At 38.5% G+C, this 23,184-nt stretch overlaps 1 protein-coding gene across 1 annotated transcript; it reads left to right on the top strand.

Annotated features, from left to right (window-relative positions):
• Positions 1-4,037: 4,037 nt before the first annotated feature.
• Positions 4,038-19,608, top strand: LOC309806491 (uncharacterized protein C3orf85; the record flags this gene model as incomplete). The annotated part of the gene is made up of 3 exons (XM_082625342.1): positions 4,038-4,086; positions 18,350-18,483; positions 19,519-19,608. 3 exons carry the CDS (start codon positions 4,038-4,040, stop codon positions 19,606-19,608), a joined length of 273 nt encoding a protein of 90 aa, XP_082481468.1.
• Positions 19,609-23,184: the final 3,576 nt, after the last annotated feature.

Genomic DNA, 23,184 nt, shown 5'->3' with positions numbered 1-23,184 from the left:
AAAGCTCAGTACAATGTTTACAAGGGATAGTATCCTCTCCTTCAACACGTTGACTAACCTTCCACCTTTTCTTGATGCTGATGATGTCACTGAATCATGCTAGGCTGCACCATGCCCCCCATCACTTCTTATCAGAATTTTATAAATGAGCATTGCATTCTACAAAGCTTTGCAGTTTGTTGGGTCTGATTGCATTTGTAGCATGACTCAGAGCAGAAACTAAATTGAGTTTGCTCCTTGGTAGAATAACATTTTCTTTCTTTTATTTTTTCTTGTTTAAAAATTTTTTTTATAGTATTAGATCTGATTTCACACATTTTTCTTCTAACATTTATATTTCACTGATATGGAAGAGGCCATGGGATATTACCAAGGTCTATCAGACCATATTAAAGTAATAATTTCTAAATATAAAGCGTCAAAGTTGTAAACAGACTCCATTGGTGACTTTCAATTCATGCCACTTGATATTTCTGTTTTTCAAATATAGATATTCCAGTTTCATTTCCAAGAGCATTTCTATGTCTTTATAATTAAGATTGCCAATTTTTATGGATCTAGCTTTTTTCTTTCATAGATCATAAGAAGAGACAAGCTATAGGGAACACTATTCAAAAACCAAAGCTTAACATAAAAACAAAACAGCTGCATTTTAGTTTTGTTTTTTGTTTTGTTTTGTTTTGTTTTGTTTTGCTGCCAGTAGGATAAGGCTGTATATTGATAGACTAGTGCAGGAAAATAGACTCAGTTTAACGCAGTTCAATTTAACTTGAATCAGTTGATTCAATTAAGTTCAATCATGTTTACTGAGGGCTATTATATGAAGCTATTGTATGAAAGGTCCTGTGCTAGGTGCTGAAGGCATACAAATAGGAGTAAAATGCAGCACCAGTCTTCAAGAAGCGTGTAATCTACTCAGGAACATTGAAATGTACATACATAACCATAATACAGAGAGGGATGGCCTATGTACTAAGGATGTGCAAATGTAAGAAAGAGCAGCCAAATCTGATTTGGGGGATCAGAGATGGCTTCATCCACCAGGAAGTACAAGATTTTCTGGCCCATGAAGGATCAAATACCTTTACTTCCCCTGCGAACCTGAGTTGCTGAGGCCACCTTCACCTGTGGGTCAAATTGGGGCCACATTCACCTAAATTTGTTTCATTTCACTGGCTTTTGCCTCTAAGCACAAGCAGCGCTCTACTTCTGCTTCAAAGTTTCACCTTGTAATTTCGGGACACTCCTTCAACAAGTTATTAAATCTCTCTGAGCCTCAGTTTACCCATCTGTAAAATGATAATACCTTCATCATAAAATTGTTAAATGAGACTGTATATATAATTTATGGAAGAACTATTATTACTTTATACTTGCATTATACACTTCAGCCAAAACAACTAATGACCCATTTTGTGAAAGAAGTAAAAGAGATAGGATGCAACCCTGCTCCCATCCCTCCTCCAGACAAGGCTCATTTTAGGTGCCAAAAGTTGAAAAATGATGGAAGGAAGAGAAGAAGAGGGAAAGATGAATTTCTCCTTTGGTTCTATAAACTTTAAATAACAAGAAAGTACTTTCCCTTTGGTTTTCTTTAGGTTCTTCTAGTCTATCACACAGGTGCATATTTATACCACTCCATCAAGTAATAAACAAGGAGGCTTACAGAAATGTGGCAGTAGCTGTTGCAGCAACAAAATCTTTTCTAGATGGACACATGGGATAGGCTGCCAAGACTCTGCTGTGCTTATTTCCAGATACCTGTCTTCCCAAGCCCTCCATCAGTAATTGGAAGCACAGCTCCCAGCTAGGTAGATCCAGGTTTCTAAACACTCTGTGATTCAAAGGTAAACATCCAGAAAGTCATCTCCTACCACTTTTCTATCCCTACACCTTACTTGTTACAGATTGCATAATATTGATGAGAATGGCTAAAAGATGCATAGTTTCTGTTAAGAATAAACTGTATGATGATGAAATTACTCGTTTAACTGTTAATCATGCCACCGAAAAAGGGAATTGTTTGAAAAATCAAAATAAAAAAAAGTGTTCTGATTGTATTCATTATGTACTTTTGTTGGAAACAAGCAAATTTTACCACTCAGTTAAACATTCCTTTGTTTTTAATTGAACGTTTTATTTTTAGATCTGTAGAAGCATTCGCACTTGTAAGAAATAATACAGAGAAATCCCATGTGACCTCACTGAACTTCCTCCATGGTAATGTTTTACAAAACTATAATGCAGTGCAATATCACAACCAGGATGTTGACATTGATATATCTACTAATCCTATTCAGATTTCCTCAGTCTTATATGTACTCATTTGTGTGTGTGTATGTATGTAAGAGAGATGGAGAGAGGTGTATTTAGTTCTATGCAATTTTATCATGTTTCGTGTGTGTGTGTGTGTTAGTTTCAAGTGTAGGGCAAAGTGATTCTGTTATACATATACATATATCCATTCTTTTTCAAATTCTTTTCCCATATAGGTTATTACAGAATATTGAGTATAGTTTCCTGTGCTATACAGTAGGTCCTTGTTGATTATCTATTTTATATATAGTGGTGTGTATATGTTAATCCCAAACTCCTAATTTATCCCTCCTCCCCACCTTTCCCTTTGGTAACCATAAATTTGCTTTGGGGGACTTCCCTGGCGGTCCAGTGGTTAAGACTTCACCTTCCAATGCAGGGGGTACAGGTTTGATCCCTGGTCAGGGAGCTAAGATCCCATATGCCTAGTGGCCAAAAAACCAAAACATAAAACAGAAGCAATATTGTAACAAATTCAATAAAGACTTTAAAAATGGTCCACATCAAAAAAAAATCTTTAAAAAAATTTGTTTTCGAAGTCTGTGAGTCTGTTTCTGTTTTGTAAATCAGTTCATTTGTATCACTTGTATGTGGAATCTAAGAAGATGATACAGTTGTATCATGTTTATGTTCACAAATCCACCACCAGTCAAGATACAGAATAGTTCCACCACCACAAGGGTCCCTTGTATTGCCCTTTTATAACCACACCCACCCGCATCCATCCCTAATCCCTAATAAATACTAAAACGTTCTTCATCTATAATTTTGTCATGTCAAGAAGGAATAAATGGAATCATACAGGAAGTAACCAGTTGAGATTGGCTATTTTTACTCATCATAATTCCCTAGAGATTCATCCAAGTTGTGTCTATCGATAGTTTTTATTATATTATTATTGCTGAGTAGTAATCCATGGTGTAGATGTACCTCAATGTATTTAACATTCATCTGTTAAGGACATCTGGATTGTTTCCAGTTTTTGCCTATTACTAATAAAGCTGCTGTGAACATTCTTATACAGGTTTCCGTAAGAACACAATTTTTTTTTTTTTTTGCGGTACGTGGGCCTCTCACTGCTGTGGCCTCTCTCGTTGTGGAGCACAGGCTCCAGACGCGCAGGCTCAGCGGCCATGGCTCACGGGCCCAGCTGCTCCGCAGCATGTGGGATCTTCCCGGACCGGGGCATGAACCCGTGTCCCCTGCATCAGCAGGCGGACTCTCAACCACTGCGCCACCAGGGAAGCCCCACAAGTTTTTATTTCACTGAGATAAATCCCTAGTGGTGCAGTTGCTGGGTTGTATGGTTAGTTGTACACTCAGATTTGTAAGAAACTGCCAAACTGTTTTCCAAAGTGACTGTACCATTTTCTATCCCCACAGCGATGTGTAAGTGAGCCAGTTTTTTCACCTTTTTTGTTTTGTTTCGGTATGTTTTTTAACACTACATTAGTCTGTGTGGATGGTAAAATTAGTAAATAAATACACAGCCCATATAAGAACAGCCTGTAAAAAGTCAATTCAAAAAGTCCAAAGGGTAAAAAGGTAGGAGTTATATAAAAAGGCCATCTCATGCAGCAGCCTCTCTGACTTGTCTCAGCTCATACGGCCTCCAGGTATGCAGCAAATGCTTCATATTCCTGTAAAGTACCCCATATGCCCTAAAGCTTTGCTCAGTCTAAATTAAAATAAATAAATCTTTTCTTTCCAAAACAGGAATCATGGCCTATAAAATGCTTCAAGTGGCCCTGTGTTCAACATTGCTTATAGGTAAGAGCCTATTTCTTTTTTTTTTTACCATGTCTTTTACAACTGTTAGGTTGATTGATAACCCCTTTTGACTTTTTAAAGAAATGAACAGACATGTTTTGTTCATAGACCAATTCTAAAGCATTGGGGAAACCAAACTATTGTGTCATGCTGTGGTTTTGGACATGTTAGTGTTAATTGTATGTGCGATCATTCTATTCCTAATTATGTATTAACATGTTATTGTTGCTAAGAAGTCTATTTAACTGCTACCTCCAAAGAAGTGCTCTTTGAACAAAGAAAAATTTTCAATGTCTTTTATAAACTGTAATACTTACATGATACAATTATGTGGAAACCTAAGGGACCTTGAGAGTGTGAATTCATTAACCTTTTAGGCAAGCTGTAGCTCAGAGAAGTGCTGAAGGCACCGAAGGCCAGATGATTTGCTGCCAAAGTGACCCAGTAACTCAGTGGCTTATATCTGAATTGAACTGAGAGGTCATTTTGTATCCAAAACTGCAAATACTTATAAAGGTGTAAATTATTTTCATGCTTAAATTTTTATAATTTATAAATACTTCTGATGAAGGTGCTTAAATCAGAATAAATTTCTAATTTTATGATAAGCTTGAGACCCAAGCAAAAGAAATACGTATTTCGCTTGAGATACACACACAGATAGATATAGATATATATTTAGAGTATGAATCTAGATATGTGTGTACACATATATATGTGCATATGATTAGCCCTTTATTCCTAAGCATATGAATAATTTTAACAAAGAGTTTTAATCATCTATATTGCACTTTGCATTTAGGACATGTTTAAACAAAGGATTTAGCAAATTTTAGCCAAGTTATTATTAAGAAGTTATCATCAAGGCAAATACAGTCACACCCAGTTACAGCCCACACATCCAGCTGAGGTAAGTGAGGCTGGCTCAGTTTAAGAGTGTGTCTGAGGAGCAACTGTAAACTGAAGTCAGGGGCTGGTTATAATCCATCAGTACAATGCTTTGCCTTAACTGCTTGTCCATGCAGCTGACTTTAGAGTGGGTGATCGTGGATGATCGCAAGGGTAAAAGCACTACAGTTGGTCCACATTCACCTGTGAACACTGCAGAGTCAAAAATACGGGCCGGGGCTTCCCTGGTGGCGCAGTGGTTGAGAGTCCACCTGCCGATGCAGGGGACACGGGTTTGTGCCCCGGTCCGGGAGGATCCCACATGCCGCGGAGAGGCTAGGCCTGTGAGCCATGGCCGCTGAGCCTGCATGTCTGGAGCTTGTGCTCTGCAACGGGAGAGGCCACAACAGTGAGAGGCCCTCGTACCACAAAAAAAAAAAAAAAACGGCCAAAAGGAAAATGGTTCTGTAAACTGACTTTCATTGACCTTCTTTAAAAACAAGTTGGAATTAACTTTAACTCCAGATGAGATGAAAATATGTCTACCTATAAAGATGACTGGTTTGACTAACTTTACTTGATTGATAAATAAATAAGTAAGTAAAATTAAGTAGTTGAAGTTCATGAAAGAACAAGTTGAGGATCAGAATCCAAGGACAGAGGGAGGTTTACACTGCTGGATTAACCCTACAGATCTCAGGAAAGAATCCTTTACTGCTTACAGGAGGAGGGGACTGCAGTCTTTAGAACCAGATTCATTTGTTACACTAAAAACTAGTTTAACTGACATTTTCTAAATCACATAGCTCTAAAGTAGGAAACAGTAGCTTGAACCAACTTTTTTCTTTCCCCACCCACTCCCCCCCTCCTTTTTCATTTAAGAATGTAGCCTATTCATCTGCACTTTCCTGGAGCCCTTCTGCTTGTCATAAGAAAACAACAATTTTTAAAAGTTCATTTTTATTATTTAAAAAAGTTTTCTCTGTTACAGATTAGTTGTCTAATAAATTACTTTTGTCTAGAACTTAATATGAAGTAAGTAGGGAAAAGATCTCATTATCCATTTCCCTAGTGGTAAAGCTGAAGCCAAAAATGATGAAGAGCCTACTCAGGTAATTAAATTTATGAGCAGAGTCCCCAAATTATTTTACTGATTTTCCCAAAATAGTAACTTATACACATTGGGGCTGATTCCCTGGTCAGACAATTAGAAGTCTAAGTGTCATGATTTGATTAAAAAAACAAAACAAAAATCCTCTCTTTAGCATTTAGGTCCAGAATTGCCTTCTCCTATAATAAGACATCAAATAGTAATATTACTATTTTAAATCTTTATTATGTGTCAGGGTCTTTCCATATGTTACTTCAACTCACATAATCACTCTGAAAATAGGTGTTATGAGTCTCATACAAAGAGGAAACTGAGGCTTAGAGAAGTTAAATGACCAAGCTACACAGTCAGTCAATGGTCAATGCCAGGGACTTCCCTGGTGGTGCAGTGGTTAAGAATCCGCCTGCCAATGCAGGGGACACAGGTTTGAGCCCTGGTCCAGGAAGATTCCACATGCCGCAGAGCAACTAAGCCTGAGTGCCACAACTACTGAGTCTGTGCTCTAGAGCCCGTGAACCACAACTACTGAGCCTGCATGCCACAACTACTGAAGCTCATGAGCCTAGAGCCTGTGCTCCACAACAAGAGAAGCCACCACAGTGAGAAGCCTGCACACCACAGTGAAGAGTATCCCGGCTCGCTGCAACTAGAGAAAGCCCGCGTGCAGCAATGAAGACCCAATGCAGCCAAAAATAAATAAATAAATAAATAAATAAAATTTTTAAAAAATTATCAATGCCAGATATACATCTAAATTCTACATCCAGGTCTTCTGAGAACAAAACTCTTCTTTCTGCCACACAAACTGTCCCCTCTGTCACTGCACCGCCGGGTATGGGATATGCAGGTATCAGATAGGCAGCAGAACACACAACAAGACCTCCTCCCAAAAATGTAATATAGCCAATATGGTAGCCATTGGTTCCACAAGAAAAGGTCAGAAGTTAGGGAGCTGGGTGATTTTATCTGAGAAAATAGAGTCAAACCAGGACATAATCAAGAACAGTTCCTCGTTGTACTGATTTAAAGAAAAGTCCCAAACCCAACTTGTTCCACCTCAACAGGGCACTTTTATTTTAATTTTTTTGAAGTATAGTTGATTTACAATGTTGTGTTACTTTCAGGTGTATAGCAAAGTGATTCAAATTCAGATTTTTTTCCATTATAGTTTATTACAAGATATTGAATATAGTTCCCTGTGTTATACAGTAAGTCCTTGTTGGTTATCTACATTATATGTAGTACTGTTAATCCAAAACTCTTAATTTCTCTCTGCCCCTTTCCCCCTTTGGTAACCATAAGATTGTTTTCTATGTCTGTGAATCGATTTCTGTTTTGTAAATAAGTTCACATGTATCATTTTTTAGATTCCACAAATAAGTGATATCATATTTGTCTTTGTCTGACTTATTTCACTTAGTACAATAATCTCTAGGTCCATCCATTATTTCATTCTTTTTTATGGCTGAGTAATATTCCACTGTATGTATGTACCACATCTTTATCCATTCATTGATGGAAACTTAGGTTTCTTCCATGTCTTGGCTATTGTATAACACTGGGGTGCATGCATCATTTCGAATTAGAGTTTTCATCTTTTCTGTATATATGCCCGGGAGTGGGATTGCTGGATCATATAGTAATTCTATTTTTAGTTCTTTAAGGAACCTCCATACTGTTCTCCATAGTGGTTGCACCAATTTACATTCCCGCCAACAGTGTAGGAGGGTTCCCTTTTCTCCACACCCTCTGCAGCACTTGTTATTTGTAGACATTTTGATGATGGCTATTCTAACTGGTGTGAGGTGATACCTCATTGTAGCTTTGATGTGCATTTCTCTAATAATTAGCAATGTTGAGCATCTTTTCACATGCCTGTCGGCCATCTCTATGTCTTCTTTGGAGAAATATCTATTTAGGTCTTCTGTCCATTTTTTGATGGGGTTGTTTGTTTGGTTGATATTGAGTTGTATGAGCTGTTTGTATATTTTGGAAATTAAGCCCTTGTTGGTTGCATTGTTTGCAAATATTTTCTCCCAATCTGTAGGTTGACTTTTCATTTTGTTTATGGTTTCCTTTGCTATGCAAAAGCTTTTAAGTTTAATTAGGTCTCATTTGTTTATTTTTGCTTTTATTTCTTTTGCCTTGGGAGGCTGACCAAGAAAACACTGCTATGAGTTATGTCAGAGAATGTCTTGCCTATGTTCTCTTCTAGGAGTTTTATGGTGTCATGTCTTATATTTAAGTATTTAAACCATTTTGAAATTATTTTTTGTGTATGGTATGAGGGAATGTACTAACTTCATTGATTTACATGTGGCTATCCAGCTTTCCCAACACCCCTTGCTGAAGAGACTGTCTTTTTTCCGCTGTATATTCCTGCCCCCTTTGTCGAAGATTAATTGACTGAAGGTGTGTGGGTTTATTTCTGGGCTCTCTATTCTCATATGCCTGTTTTTATGCCAATACCATGCTGTTCTGATTACCATAGTTTTGTAGTATTGAAACAGGGCACTTTTAAAAATGAAACAGCCCTATTTCTCATAAAGAGGAAATATGGACAATGCACATATTTGGAAAGTGCTTCACTGGGTAAGTAAAGCAGTCCTTGGGGTTGACCCATCCATGAAACAATTTGAGGGTTCATGCCCATATTGTTGGCTTATGGTCAGATCTATCCATAAAGTACAAGTACGCCTTCCGGTTTTAGACAGGGGAAGAAATAAACTGCCTTTGGCCTGTTTCTCTAGCATAGTTCCAGCTCTTGTTTTTCAAACCAGAGTTAGTAACCAAGTCCTCTTTGTCTTGGAAGGTTTTTCTGTTTGTTTTTGTTTGTTTGTTTGTTTGTTTGTGCTGTACATGGGCCTCTCACTGTTGTGGCCTCTCCCAGTGCGGAGCACAGGCCCCGGAGCGCAGGCTCAGCGGCCACGGCTCATGGGCCCAGCCGCTCCATAGCATGTGGGATCTTCCCGGACCAGGGCACGAACCCGTGTCCCCTGCATCGGCAGGCAGACTCTCAACCACTGTGCCACCAGGGAAGCCCTGTTTGTTTGTTTTTGACGAGAGCTTTTAAGCTCACACTTTCTTCCCCACAACACTGTCAGCACCTCCAATCCTTCCCTTTGCCTTCCTCTCTGCATAGAAGGAATGGACCTTCTCAGTCATCACTGCAGCCCTCCACTTCCTCGGAGAGCCTGTATTCCCTGATATAGTTTTAGTTTATTATATAAGATTTCGTTCTTGGGACTTCCCTGGTGGAGCAGTGGATAGGACTCCACGCTCCCAAGGCAGGGGAGCTGGGTTCGATCCCTGATCAGGGAACTAGATGCCACATGCATGCCACGACTAAGAGTTTGCATGCCACAGCTACCGCCCGCCACAACTAAGACCTGACACAACCAAATAAAAAAAAAAGAACTCAATTTTGAAAGGCATCACCTAACCAGATGGGAACTATAAAAAAAAAAAAAATTTTGTTCTTAATTTTACCTACTCACTTTGGCTTAAGATTGATTGATGCTGTCAAAGAGGTGGGTAGTGAGAGTAAACTGGAAAATAACTTGGTGGGAGAAAAAATGCCACTGCCTGTGACTAGATTCACTGAGCACTCTTGATGTTGTAGAAAAACTGTTTTCCTACCCACGTACCACCATTGGTCATGGCTCTAGAGTTGGGAATCCCGTCCACACACACATAGGCAGTGACACAGAAGGGGTCACCATTGATTGAATCATATAAAATGCTGCCTTTTGTGAGTCACAGATGTCTCCGTCCACAAAATTCAGAACTAATAAAAGGCCTGCCAGCGTCAAAACTATGCCCCAGGGAATTACATGGCCATGCATGTGAGCACGTATGTGGGTGTACGTTAGTGCACTGAGAGCGGGTTAAAACAGATTGAAGTTAAACTCAGGTAATACCAGTTTCTGTTTGCTTTTCAAAGTACTCGACACATTGGCAATGGTAACGTCAATAAAGCCGAAGTTCCCAAGTTAAAAGTTCAGTTTTGAAGTGTTTTATTAACAGACCGTTTAATAAAATCATGGGGATTTGTAAGCTGGTCCTGTAGTTCAGCATCTTTTTTTTTCCAGTTTGCTTCCATCAACCCTCTTTGTTTTCTGCCTATACTTCCCCTATTTGCCCTGCCCCTTTCCCCATGGCTTTTCACCATTTGTAACCTTTGTAACCTCCCTTCTTCCAGCTCTCCTTCCTTTGATTTCTTTTCTTGATTTCTCTGTTCACTTTCATCCTTTCTTTTTCTTCTTCACAGTTTTTCTCTCACAACCCAAATTTCTCCTCTCTCTCTCTCTCTCAACTTTATGTGAATTGCAGCCAAGTGAGAAAATCTATTATACTAAAATACAACTCTTCAGTCTTCTGCCACAAAGTTTTGGGTCAGTGACTAAAGTTTAGAGTGGGAAGGAAAAAAATAACAATTTCATTATTTGTAAAGAAAATTCTTTACAACGCAGAGAATATCCAAGTCCAAAAACTATGAACCTAAACATGCGTATTTTAATCTCTCATAAAATTATAAAATTTCTCCTACAATTAGAGAGATCTTTGAAAATTTTATCATATTTCCAAGACATCTGTATATCCTTTACTCCCCATCCTTTTTTGTACTTAATTACTAGTGACCATTTATACTTTATTTTAGTACTTAATTTATAAGCACACATAATTGCCTGGGCACTTATTTCATTTTTTTTAAAGACATAAACATTTTAAGGACAGGGATGGAGACTCAGTCCAACAAAATAGTAAATAAAAAATATTATTCTTTACTTGCTTATACTGAGTGCTAAGTGCTTTACTTGCAGAATCCCATTCCTAAGTATTTTTGAGCTTGTGGCAGGACTGTACTGCTAATCTCCATCTCCAGTACAAACTTCAGTATCACCCAGCGCCTAAGGGAAATAGCTAGATGAGGGCCTATCCTGTGAATCTGCCAGACTTCTAGTGTCTTTTGTCCCCATCGAATCCTTCATAGACATTGAAGGTTACATGAGGGAAGGAGTTTACAGTTGCAGCCATCCAGGGAAGACAAGCTCCTGCTAGTTGAGTGCCCTGGTCTATGCTCTTTTTTTAATTTTTTTTTCCCTGTTTCTTAGTGAGGCTCTGTGACAACACACCTGTTGGATTCTCTGACACCTTCTGACACACAACACTCCCCTTCTGAGTCCTGGTTTTGATCAAGTTGAGAAATAAACCAGAGTTGATTATGTAAAGCAACCCATTTCCTTTATCACTGAGAGGCTAACTAGGAAAATATAGCATAGTATAAGTATGTACAGGACCAGGTGACGGGACCCCAGAATTGGGCGAATATCATATACGATTTCAGGTTGCAGAACCAGAACCGCAAGTTCTGAGAAAGGGCAGCTCACTCTCAAGAAGAAAAAGGAAGAATAAGCTGGACATGCCAAGTTATGTCTCTTGGATTTACCAAGAGGGAGCTCTAAATGAGACCCCTCTGCATGGGAGAAAAAGGAATCTGCCATCAGACTCTGCCCTTCCATTCTGCGTCTTAAGTTGCACATCAGGCTTTCTGATCTTTTCAGTGTATAGGTTCTTACCACAAGTAGGAACAGTTATGAGTATAGTATATAGACCAGTTCACGGTCATGAGCATAGTATATAGACTATTCAGTCATTTCCTCATTATCAAATTTAAAGACTCTTTTTCAACCTCCTCTGGGCGATGGCAATATAGGAAGTCTTTCCACTTCTAATTATATAGCTTCCTTACTTCCACACTGCCTATCAGCCCGTGATGGGCACTCATCTCTTTGTGCCTAATGGGAATACATTTTTATTTGTTTTGCTTTAATTATTGGCCAGGTCTCTTTTGACTTCCCTTTCACTTATTTCTGTCTGTCTCAGTTCAGACAGAAATAAGTCTCAGCATGTAAAGTCCTTGACAGTACTAGTGCCCATTTAGCATATTCTGTATGCTTCCAATGATATAATACCATACAGAGAAAGAAATTTTCAGTTAAGGACCTATTTGTTATGAATATATTCCAGTTCAAAATATTAGAGCTGAAAGAGATCATATGATCCAGCCTTGTTTTGCAGAGCATAAAATGGAGATGCAGGAGTAAGAAGTGACTCTGGATCTCTGATCCTTCTGGGCTTGCATGGGGAGAGCTGTGATCTCAAATCTCTCCACACTCTTAAGTGTCTGCCTTATTTCTGTCACACAGACTTTTCTGCAGAGGATATTCCAGAAATGTTTAGATAATAGGACGAAGCTTGACAGGTCCTATTACAACTGACTGTGATACAGCATGAAAGCAAGGAGGGTATATAGGGAGTTGGAAAGGAAGAGAGGAAGATTTTTTTTACAACTTATGATTATAAAGTTTAAAACTAACCTGGCTGATACTGCCTACATTAAAACACACACACACACACACACACACACACACATACACACATATTTAAAAACCGAAAGAATAATAAAACTCAGGGTTCAGTTTCAATCCCCAGCAGTATTATCTAGGCTTACAAACACAAAACTCTGATCTTGCTCTCACTAACTTTCAGGGTTGATCAGACAGAATGAAAAAGGGAGGGAAAATTTCTCAAGCAGAGAGGATAATAGCATGCCCTTCTATATTACTTCCATTTTATTTCCAGCCCTGCCACTGACTTACTATGTGACCTTGAGTGAGTCATTTCATCTCTATGTATCAATTTTCTCATTTGTGAAGTAGGATAATAAATACTGCTTTCTGTCTCTCTCATGGGTGATGTTATCACCACCAATTAATATTTATTGGGTGCCTGTTGGGCGCATAATGCTGAGGTAGGAACTTTGTTCTGGGAGGTGGGGGGAAGAAGAGATGGAACATTTTCCATGAGCAAAGAGATAGAAGATTTACAAAAGACAGAATTATTAGAGCTTAAAATAGCTATGGCTTATATTTTAAAGCATGCCTCTCTGCTAAGATTTATGAATAGCATTTTTTTCTTAGTTATTGTACAATGCACCAGGATAATTATGGTACAGAATATTGGTTTTACTTTTGGATGATTCCAAGTAACACCATTTTAAGCAATTACTGTAATTTCTTATGTGGCTGTAAATTATATTCTAAACATAGTTTTTTTAGAAATATTTATTAGATATTGATGGTATTGGGTCTACTTGCCTAGCCACTACCTTTGTTTCCCTTTTTTTAATAGAAAAAATCTACATTAAACATGTAGCACTGTAACTGACACATTTTCTTCAAAAAGAATGAAGAGAAATTTGAAAAGTCACCTATTAACACATCCCAGGTAAAACCAAAATTTTGATGCTGGTTCATCCAGAGAAATCAGCCCAGATGAATGAGAGTTTTCTGTTCTCTCCAAATCAATCCTGTCTTCCCATTCCTGCTATCACTTACCTGATTCTGGTCCTACTAATCTCTCATCTGGACTATTCGAAGAGCATCGACTTTGTATCTCACTCTGCTCTCTTCCTTTTACCACCTGTCCTCCACAATACTGACAATGGACTTTGCAAAGGTTAATCTGTGAATAGATAAACAAAACGTTGGCATATACATACACAATATTATTCAGCCTTAGAAAGGAATGAAATGCTGGCCTATGCTACAACATGGGTAAACGTTGAAGATGTTATGCTAAGTGAAGTAAGTCAGACACAAAAGGACAAAGGTTGCATGGCTCCTCTTACTTGTGGTACCTAGAATAAGCAAATTCATAGAGACGGAAAGTAAATGGTGGTTACAAGGGCCTGGAGGAGAGGGTAATGGGAGTTATTGTTTAAAGGGTACAGAGTTTCTACTGGGGATGATGAAGTCTGGAGATAGTGGTGATGGTTGCATAGCACTGTGAATATATTTGATGCCACTGAATTGTACAATAAAAAATGGTTCAGGGCTTCCCTGGTGGCACAGTGGTTGAGAGTCCGCCTGCCGATGCAGGGGACGTGGGTTCGTGCCCCGGTCCGGGAAGATCCCGCATGCCGTGGAGCGGCTGGGCCTGTGAGCCATGGCCGCTGAGCCTGCGCATCTGGAGCCTGTGCTCCACAACAGGAGAGGCCACAACAGTGAGAGGCCCCCGTACCGCAAAAAAAAAAAGGGGGGGGTTCAGAGAAGCAAGAAGAACTACAGTCCTGCAGCCTGTGGAACAAAAACCACATTCATAGAAAGATAGACAAGATGAAAAGGCAGAGGGCTATGTACCAGATGAAGGAACAAGATAAAACCCCAGAAAAATGGTTCAAATGGTAAGTTTTATGTTATGTATATTTTATCACAATAAAACAACAATTTTAAAAGTATATCTATCCTATCATTTTTCTTGTTCAGAAATGATAATTATTTATAAAGTCCAAACTCCTTGGTATGATGGCAATAATCCTTCCGAATGGAGCTCCAGCTCATCTTTCCAACATAACCTCTGACACATCTACACCACAAACAACCCTACCTTTCAATCACATGGGCAAAGCGAGGGTCATTGAACACGTGCCTTACTCTGCTCCTCTGTGCCTCGGCTCTCCAGGCTTCCTCAGCCTGACATGTATGCTCTTTGCTTCCACTCCCTTCCTCCTGGCTGTGGAAACTTTACATCCTTTGAAGGTTAACTCAAAACCAACTTCTCTGTGAGGTCTTCCTGCCAGTATTGGAATTAATCACTCCCCCTTCAGATACCTAGTCACAATAGATCTTTTTATAATTATTTTAAAACTCTGAATATAATGTGAGTTCCTTAGTGGCAAGGATTATTGTTTGTCTTTCCATGCAATGATGATTTTCAGAGTAGGAACTAGGGTGAGGCAAGTGGAGGTCTTATGGCACAAAATTTGTATAACCTTAACAGTTAATTCCTTCTTTTTTGTATTTTTTTAATTGAGGTATGATTCATTTACAATGTTGCATTAGTTTCAAGTGTACAGCACAGTGATTCAGCTATACATATATATATTCTTTTTCAGATTCTTTTCCATTATAGGTTATTACAAGCTACTGAGTAGAGTTCCCTGTGCTAAACAGTAGGTCTTTGTTGTTTTATCTCTCTGCCCCTCCATCCCCCCTGCTATCCCCTTTGGTAACCATAAGTTCATTTTCTATGTGAGTTAATTCCTTCTTATATTTTATGCCCTACTGACCTCACTTCATCCTAGTCTCAACTCTGGTGATTAACAGTTTACCTTGACATTTGTTAGTGCTTATAATGCATTGTGTTAGTTATCTACTACAGCATAACTAATTTCCCCATACCTTAGCAGCTTAAAACAATGAACACTTATTATTTCACAGTCTCTAAGGGTCAGCAATTTGGTTCTGACTTAGGATCTCTCATGAGGTTGCAGTAAAGACATTAATGGGGGCTGTAGTCTTCTTTAGGTTTGACTGGAGCAAAAGCATTAGATTCCCAGGTGGTTCACCTACATTACTGTTGGTGGGACACTTCAGTTCTTTGACATGGGGGCCTCTCCCTCAGGGCTGCTTGAGTGCCCTCTCACATGGCAGCTGACTGCCTTTAGAGCAAGTGATCCAAGAGTGGGGCGCTGCAGGAGCGGTAATGTCTTTTATGTTTTAGCCACAGAAATCACACACTGTCATTGCCTCAGTATCCTGTGGTTATACATGTCAACCCTACTAAGTGAAAGAGGGGACAACACAGGATAGGAATACTAGGAGGCAGTGATCTTTGGGGGTCATCTTAGAGGACAGCTTCCACAGACATGCTAGTTTGATTATATTGATTAGATTACCTAGCAGCGGGTTAGTATTACTTCTGGCATCTGTTACTATTATCTTCTGAAGTTGACATTTGCTTTTTATTTTTAAATCATTGAATAAATAAAATTGCTAACTTTTTATAAATGGACAATACATCTGAGTCATTCTCCTTTTTTCTTTTTTTTTAAATTTATTTATTTTCTTATTTATTTTTGGCTGCATTCAGTCTTTGTTGCTGCATGCAGGCTTTCTCTAGTTGCGGCGAGTGGGGGCTACTCTTCATTGTGGTGCACGGGCTTCTCATTACATTGGCTTCTCTTGTTGCAGAGCATGGACTCTAGGTCGGCGGGCTTCAGTAGTTGTGGCACGCAGGCTCAGTAGTTGTGGTGCACGGGCTTAGCTGCTCTGCAGCATGTGGGATCTTCCCGAACCACGGCTGGAACCCGTGTCCCCTGCATTGGCAGGCGGATTCTTAACCACTGCGCCACCAGGGAAGTCCCCTGAGTCATTTTTCAATCCTCCATTAGTAGTACAGTGTTTTGCACCCAGAGGCAGCTTGATTGATGTATAATATCCAGAGAGGCTGTCATTTTCAATACCTGTTTAGAACTAGAGCTGACTAGATTGACAAATTAAACTAGAAATAATAGAGCTGATAACTAGAATGCTGCTTAGAGCTCAAGGCCAAGCTTGGGAAAGCATGAGATCATAAGGAATGTGTAAAGAATGATTATTTCCTTTTTTCTGTAAATACAAAATATTTGTATAATTACTGTTACTGCTATCTGGCCCCAAGCATTCCTCTCTCTTAGTAATAATATAGTGCAGTGGCTCTGAAGAGAGAATTCCATCTCCCCTTCCCACTAGCTCTGTAGCCTTGAACATATTATGTAACTTTTCTGTGCCTTAGTTTCCTTGTCTACATAATAAATTAGACAGTACCACTTCTTAGGTTTGTTGTATTAAATAAGGTAATTCAGGTAAAACATTCAGCATAATGCTCAACAAATGTTAACTAATTTATTTATTTACTTACTTATTTACTTATTTATTTATTTAAAACTCTAATCCAGCCACCTCTAACCATTGTTTTCAGACATTGGTCTTTAGATTCCTAATGTCATACCTTTGTTCACATCATTCTTTCAGCTTCAAATTAACAGACTTGCCCCTTCTCCCATTATGCTAAATATATTCTTTTCTTCAAGGAATAGGCTAAGCAATTTCCCTGACCATGAAAATGTCTGCTTGTGCTCCAGTGCTCCAATGCTTCATATCAACACCTTCTCCTAAGCTCCCTTAGCACAATCAAATCCTGTGTTGCCTTGTTTTATTTTGTATCTTGGACCCTTCATCCCCTCTCCTATAGAAGGGAGGTTTCATATCTTATAGCAAACTCACTGTAACCCTGATCTATAGAGATTATTGGTCAATGAAGGCTTGTTAATGATGAAGATGTAGAGTGTCTAATGTAACATTACTTACAATTAGATTCTTAATAAATGCTTCTTTATCACAAGCAATGAACAAATTATATTGTTATCATGAATAAGTCAGGAGTATGTTCTTCCTTTATATTGATTCAAGTTACAACTCTGAACGTGATTGCAGTTTTTTTTAAGAATGAAAGCACAGGGCTTCCCTGGTGGCTCAGTGGTTGAGAGTCCGCCTGCCGATGCAGGGGACACGGGTTCGTGCCCCGGTCCGGGAAGATCCCACATGCCGCGGAGGGGCTAGGCCCGTGAGCCATGGCCACTGAGCCTGCGTGTCCGGAGCCTGTGCTCCGCAACGGGAGAGGCCACAACAGTGAGAGGCCCGCATACTGCAAAAAAAAGAATGAAAGCACAATATAGACTGTTAAAATTTCAAGATCCTAAAAAAGTATGGGTTTTAAAAAATATTTTTTTTCTTAATTCTAGAGTGGGAAGAAGATAGAAAATGCAAGCCTGTTTGATTTAAAGAAGGCTCTATCAATGTTAACAATTTTAACTACAGTGTCAGATTTGGGTCAGTCTACTTCAAAATGAAAGATATGTTCTATTTTGGAAGGCTAGGAAAGCAAGAATAAGATTGTAGACTTCCAGGTTTGAGCCAAGTGGTTTATATGTATTAATGTATCCAATCCTTATAGTAAGGCTGTTATTGTCTTACTATGTTATTATTGTTTTTATTATTGTTGTACCCTTTATAGACAAGAAATCTAGAGCTCAGAGAAACTAAGCAACTTGCCTAAAAAAGTGACAGAGCTGAAATTTGAATTTAAGTCTGCAGGCTCCCATGCATGAACAGAAATTCTGAAAATCTTATCCACCACCACACAGCACTGGTTTTCATGCTGTATGATATGCAGGTCACATAGGGTTGTGACAGTACAATAATGCCAAAGGACTGAGGAGCAGCCTTCTCCCCCAGGGCATAGCTTTTCCAGAGTTTCCTTCTCAGTTGTCCATCCTCCCAAAGACCACAGCTGCTTTAAAAGGATACTCTTTAAGAGGAAACACTGAAATGTAAAACATTGCCTTAAGAGATGCTGTGCCTTTGGACTCAATTACAGGAGCGTTGGGAGCACCATTTTTATTGGAGGACCCATCAAACCAGTTCCTACATCTCAAAAGACACATATATTTTCAGGATTACTGGAACCCAGACCACAGTCTGAATACATGGGGAAACACACTGGCTGATCAGGTATTTGCATTAGAAACAAATGGCCTTTCACCATCTCTCTTTTTATTTTATTTTATTTTTTTAATTTAATTTTTTTATTTTTCAAACTTTTTATTTTATATTGGAGTACAGTGATTAACAATGTTGTGTTAGTTTCAGGTGTACAACAGAGTGATTCAGTTATACATACACACCATCTCTCTCTCTTTTTTTTTTTTAAAGAAGATGTTGGGGGTAGGAGTTTATTAATTAATTAATTATTTTTTGCTGTGTTGTGCTTACCTTTTTGATGGAAGATGACATTGAAACTCCGGGTAAAACGAAACTGCTGAATTATCTGAGAATTTCAATTATTCATGATTTCCCTCTACAATTTAGCAACTTAGAAAACAAAAATGTACAATTAATAAATTAATTAATTCCTTCACTTATTCTTCTTTCTTTTCACATGTATCAGGCTCTCACTATCACCAGGCATGAGGGTTGTATAATGTCATAAAGAAATTGAAGTCCTTGTTCTTCTGGGGCCTGGGTCCTATCCTTATTCTGCTTGGCTGGGTTTTAGTTCATCCACTAGGATCAGTTTCTGCTTAGCATTTGTTGATGAAAACCACCAGCTTGAATAATGCATTTAGTTTTATACCTGTTTTTCTCCAACAGGTATCATGTAGAAGTATTAAAACAAGACATTTGTTTATTCAGCAAATTAAATAATTACATAAGCTGGTAGACTGTGTCTTCTTTATGGAATATTGAAATTTGCAAGTACACTCCTGCCTATAATTGTAGACCATTGCTGTAATCAACTGACAGACACCATAATGTAACAAGACCCTACTACATTTGTTCATACTGTGGCCCCTCACATACTCCAAAACATTTGAGTACTGAAGTAAACAGGTCACTAAAAGTGTGAAAACCAAACCTTACTCAGTATTATTATTCCACTGTATTTCTCTCAGTCTTTTAAGAATACCTGCATGATAATCAGAATAATTGATGCAACATGTGTTCTAAATACTCAGAGATCGTGACTTGAGTTTCCTCTTGTTGCAGGCTCATGAAACATGGACTGCTTTGAAAACAACAGCACAGTATTATCTGAATGTGAATACTTTCACCCTTGACATGTCTACTGCCCAGTAAATGTGCTTTTCTGGTTAAACCAGGATAGCAAGAATAGAGGGAGCCAAAAAGTGGTGATGTACCCAAACAACCAGCTTTGGAGACCTGAGGGCAAATCCATACCATCTACTAGGTTATTTATTATGTCTGCCTCGTGGAGCTGTTGAAAGGAGTAAATACCAAAACCCACATACAGACCTAGAATTAGAAGTTCTCAATAAATGGTAGCTCTTAAAATGAGAACTAAAATAGAGACTGTAGTAATAACATTTACCAAAAAGGGGCTTTCATGGGAAAAGGAACTATAAAACAAAACAGTTGTGTCATTAAAACTGTCTGTCCAAAAAGAAAAAAAAAACTCTCTGTTCGTAGCTCCTGCTTTCTATTGCCTCTTCTTTGGGAGAGTTAGTTCACTTTTAATTCAAGGAAGGAAATGGGATCTCTCAAATGGAGCTCATCCTCTCCTCTTTTCTTCAATACTTGTTGTTTCCTAAAGCCAGTCTATTCCAAGACCATATTTTTGAAACTGTTTTTAATCAATGCTGTACTGCTGGACTTCCCTGGTGGCACAGTTGTTAAGAATCCACCTGCCAATGCAGGAGACACGGGTTCGAGCCCTGGTCCAGGAAGATCCCACATGCTGCAGAGCAACTAAGCCGGTGCACAACAACTACTGAAACCCAGGCGCCTAGATCCTGTGCTCCGCAACAAAAGAAGCCACCGCAACGAGAAGCCCACGCACCGCAATCAAGAGTAGCCCCCGCTCACCACAACTAGAGAAAGCCCACATGCAGCAATGAAGACCCAATGCAGCCAAAAGTAAATAAGTAAAATAAATAAGTTAAAAAAAAAGCTGTATTGCTGTGGGCAATAGAGAATCAAATCTTAACTCATACTGGGAAACATGATGATTAGGAATCCACTGGAAGCCACGTATCTGTAAAGTCTTCCTTAGCAATTTTGTAAAATTTGTGCAGGTTTTGCATTCTGGTCCATAATATATTTATGTTTGTTTCACTATGAATTAATTTTAAAGAAATCTCACACCTGTTATCAGTCACTCCCCAACCCCCCCATGCCCCAGCCCCTAGTAACCACTAATAAACTTTCTGTAGCTATAAAAAACTGAAAGAAATAACATTTTAAACTTACTGGCCATGTGCTTTTATTAATCTTTCCAATAAAGCTGAAAAATGGACTCTGGAAAACTGGACTACATTTATCCTATAGTTTCCCATATATCCATGGAATACTTCAGTACTCTAGCTTGAGAAGTACTGAGAGATGATATACCCAATCACCAAGACTGCCCCCTGTAATCACAGATAAGTGGATTTTTTGCCTTCAGAAGTCTACTTCTCTGTATACATAGGTCAATTGGTCTCTGCAGGGATTTCTTTTGGTAAATAGAAGCATCCCCCACAAGACCATAGTTGGTCTTATGTGGTCTTAAAACAGTCTTAAGCACTTTTTCAGCAACAAAAATCAGATGCCAAGAAGCTGCACTGTAAGACTTTGGCTCAGCATTTTCTTCTCCAAAAGGGCACCAGCAGCTACTCAATATTCCACATTTCTTATCCCATCCCTTAGAGGTATTCTCAGTGAGAAATTTGAGGCTAATACGTAATTTATTGTGTTAACTGTTATTCATCTCTAATACATATAAACGTAGATTTTTAAATTATGTAGCAGAATGGTGAGTTTAGTAAAGGTGGCTATAAATAGGAAGATAGAATATTGTAATAATAAAAAGAACTACTTGAAAATTGATGTTAATTATTTAAATATAAGAAAATACCATTAAAAAATAAATAAATAAAAACACAACTGAATGGACAAAAGAAAGAAAACGAATCATTTGGTTTTGCATTAAGAACAAATTTGACAACAGTAATATACATTTTGCTACCAAAAAGTTCTACTCTTTGACTGTTTAATAAAAAATTACAGAATGCCTATGTATTGGTCAGGGTTTCTCAGAGAGTTGGAATCAATAGAATGTGTATATAAATATAAAGAGAATTATTTTAAAGAATTGACTCATGTTTACAGATGCTGGCAAGTCCAAAACTACAGGGTAGGTTAGCAGACTGGAGACGAGAAGAACCAACATTGCAATGCAGGTCTAAAGGCCATTGGGCTAGAAAATCACGGAAGAGCCAATCTTGCAGTCTAAGTCCTCAGGCCATGTGCTGGTAGAATTCCCTCTTGCTCAGAAAAGGTTGGCCTGTTGTTCTATTCAGGCCTTCAACTGATTGGATGAGGCCTACCCACATTATGGAGGGCAATCTGCTTTACTCAAAGTCCACCAATTTAAGTGTTAATCTCATCCAAAACACACTTGCTGAAACACCCAGAATTACGTTTGACCACATATCTGGGCAGAGTGGCCCAGCTGAGTTGACACATAAAATTAACTATTACAACACATTTTAAGTTATTTAGATTGTCAACACACACTCACCAAGCTGTGATTGGAGCAACATATGGTGGAAAAATAAAGAAAAAGACTTTCATCCATTCATTTCAGTATACCACAAGAAAGAAGCTTGGTGGCTTGTGGGGCACTAACAATGGGAAATTATAAGTTAGCTGCCAAGTTGATTTTGATTTAGATAACACTAAGAAGCAATTCTGCAGTTAGGTTGTTATCTGATCAAACAAGCATGGAAAGGCAGTATCTTATCTAAACAATTTAAAGAAATTATTAGAAATTAACAGGATGTCAGAAAACGAACAAACAAAACAAAGACAACCTAGGTCCACCTAAGATAATTTATGTAGAAATCTAGTAGTTAACTTCCACATAGCTGAGCAGGAAGAGGTGAGTACTCAGTTGTACAGATAGGATTTAAGAAAACCCAGGTAATACGTATTTAGCATCTGCATACAAAATTGCCTTAGACTACAAGAACTCTGAATTCAGGGCTTAAAGATATTGATCATATTGAGGTACCAATCATCTGGCTGACTCACTTTAACTGATTATTTTCCCAGTGGTATGTGAATTGACATAGTGATTTTTTTTTTGGCGGGGTGGGAGAGTCCTTTATATCTGTATCTAATTTATAAATTGTATGTAAAATCTGCCTTTTTAAAGACTGAAGATTCTTTCAACATTTTTAAGAGACCAGAACAAAACTAAAGCAATCTGGACAATATTAGGAAAAATAGAGAGGATCAGAGATGACACTTTTCCTCACTTACTTCCTGAGCCTCTACATGATCTCCATGGTTGGGTGTTTACATGTTCTACTACAGCATTAAGAACATAACTGCTGTGGTGACTCTGAATTCTTCTAAGTAGAAGGTTTTCATTTTAAGGTCTAAAGGGAACCATGTTGATTTGCCCTCTTTGTCTGACTGATTAAGTAGGCACAGTATTTAAGTGGAAGTGACTGATAATGATATTCCCACTAAATTCAGACTCCCCTGAGACTTCAGTGCAAATTTGAGGCTCACCAACTTCACTCTTATTACATAAACAGTATCTGTTAAGTTTTCCTGCATTTTTATAGAACCAGTCAACAAATATGCCAAAGATCAGACTGACCCTTTTAATGGTCTCTTGGACGCTCTACCCTCTAGTATTCCTGT

This window comes from Mesoplodon mirus, assembly GCF_964341445.2.
Source record: "Mesoplodon mirus genome assembly, chromosome: 6".
Lineage (NCBI taxonomy): Eukaryota > Metazoa > Chordata > Mammalia > Artiodactyla > Ziphiidae > Mesoplodon > Mesoplodon mirus.
This window is presented reverse-complemented; position numbering and strand designations above follow the sequence as displayed.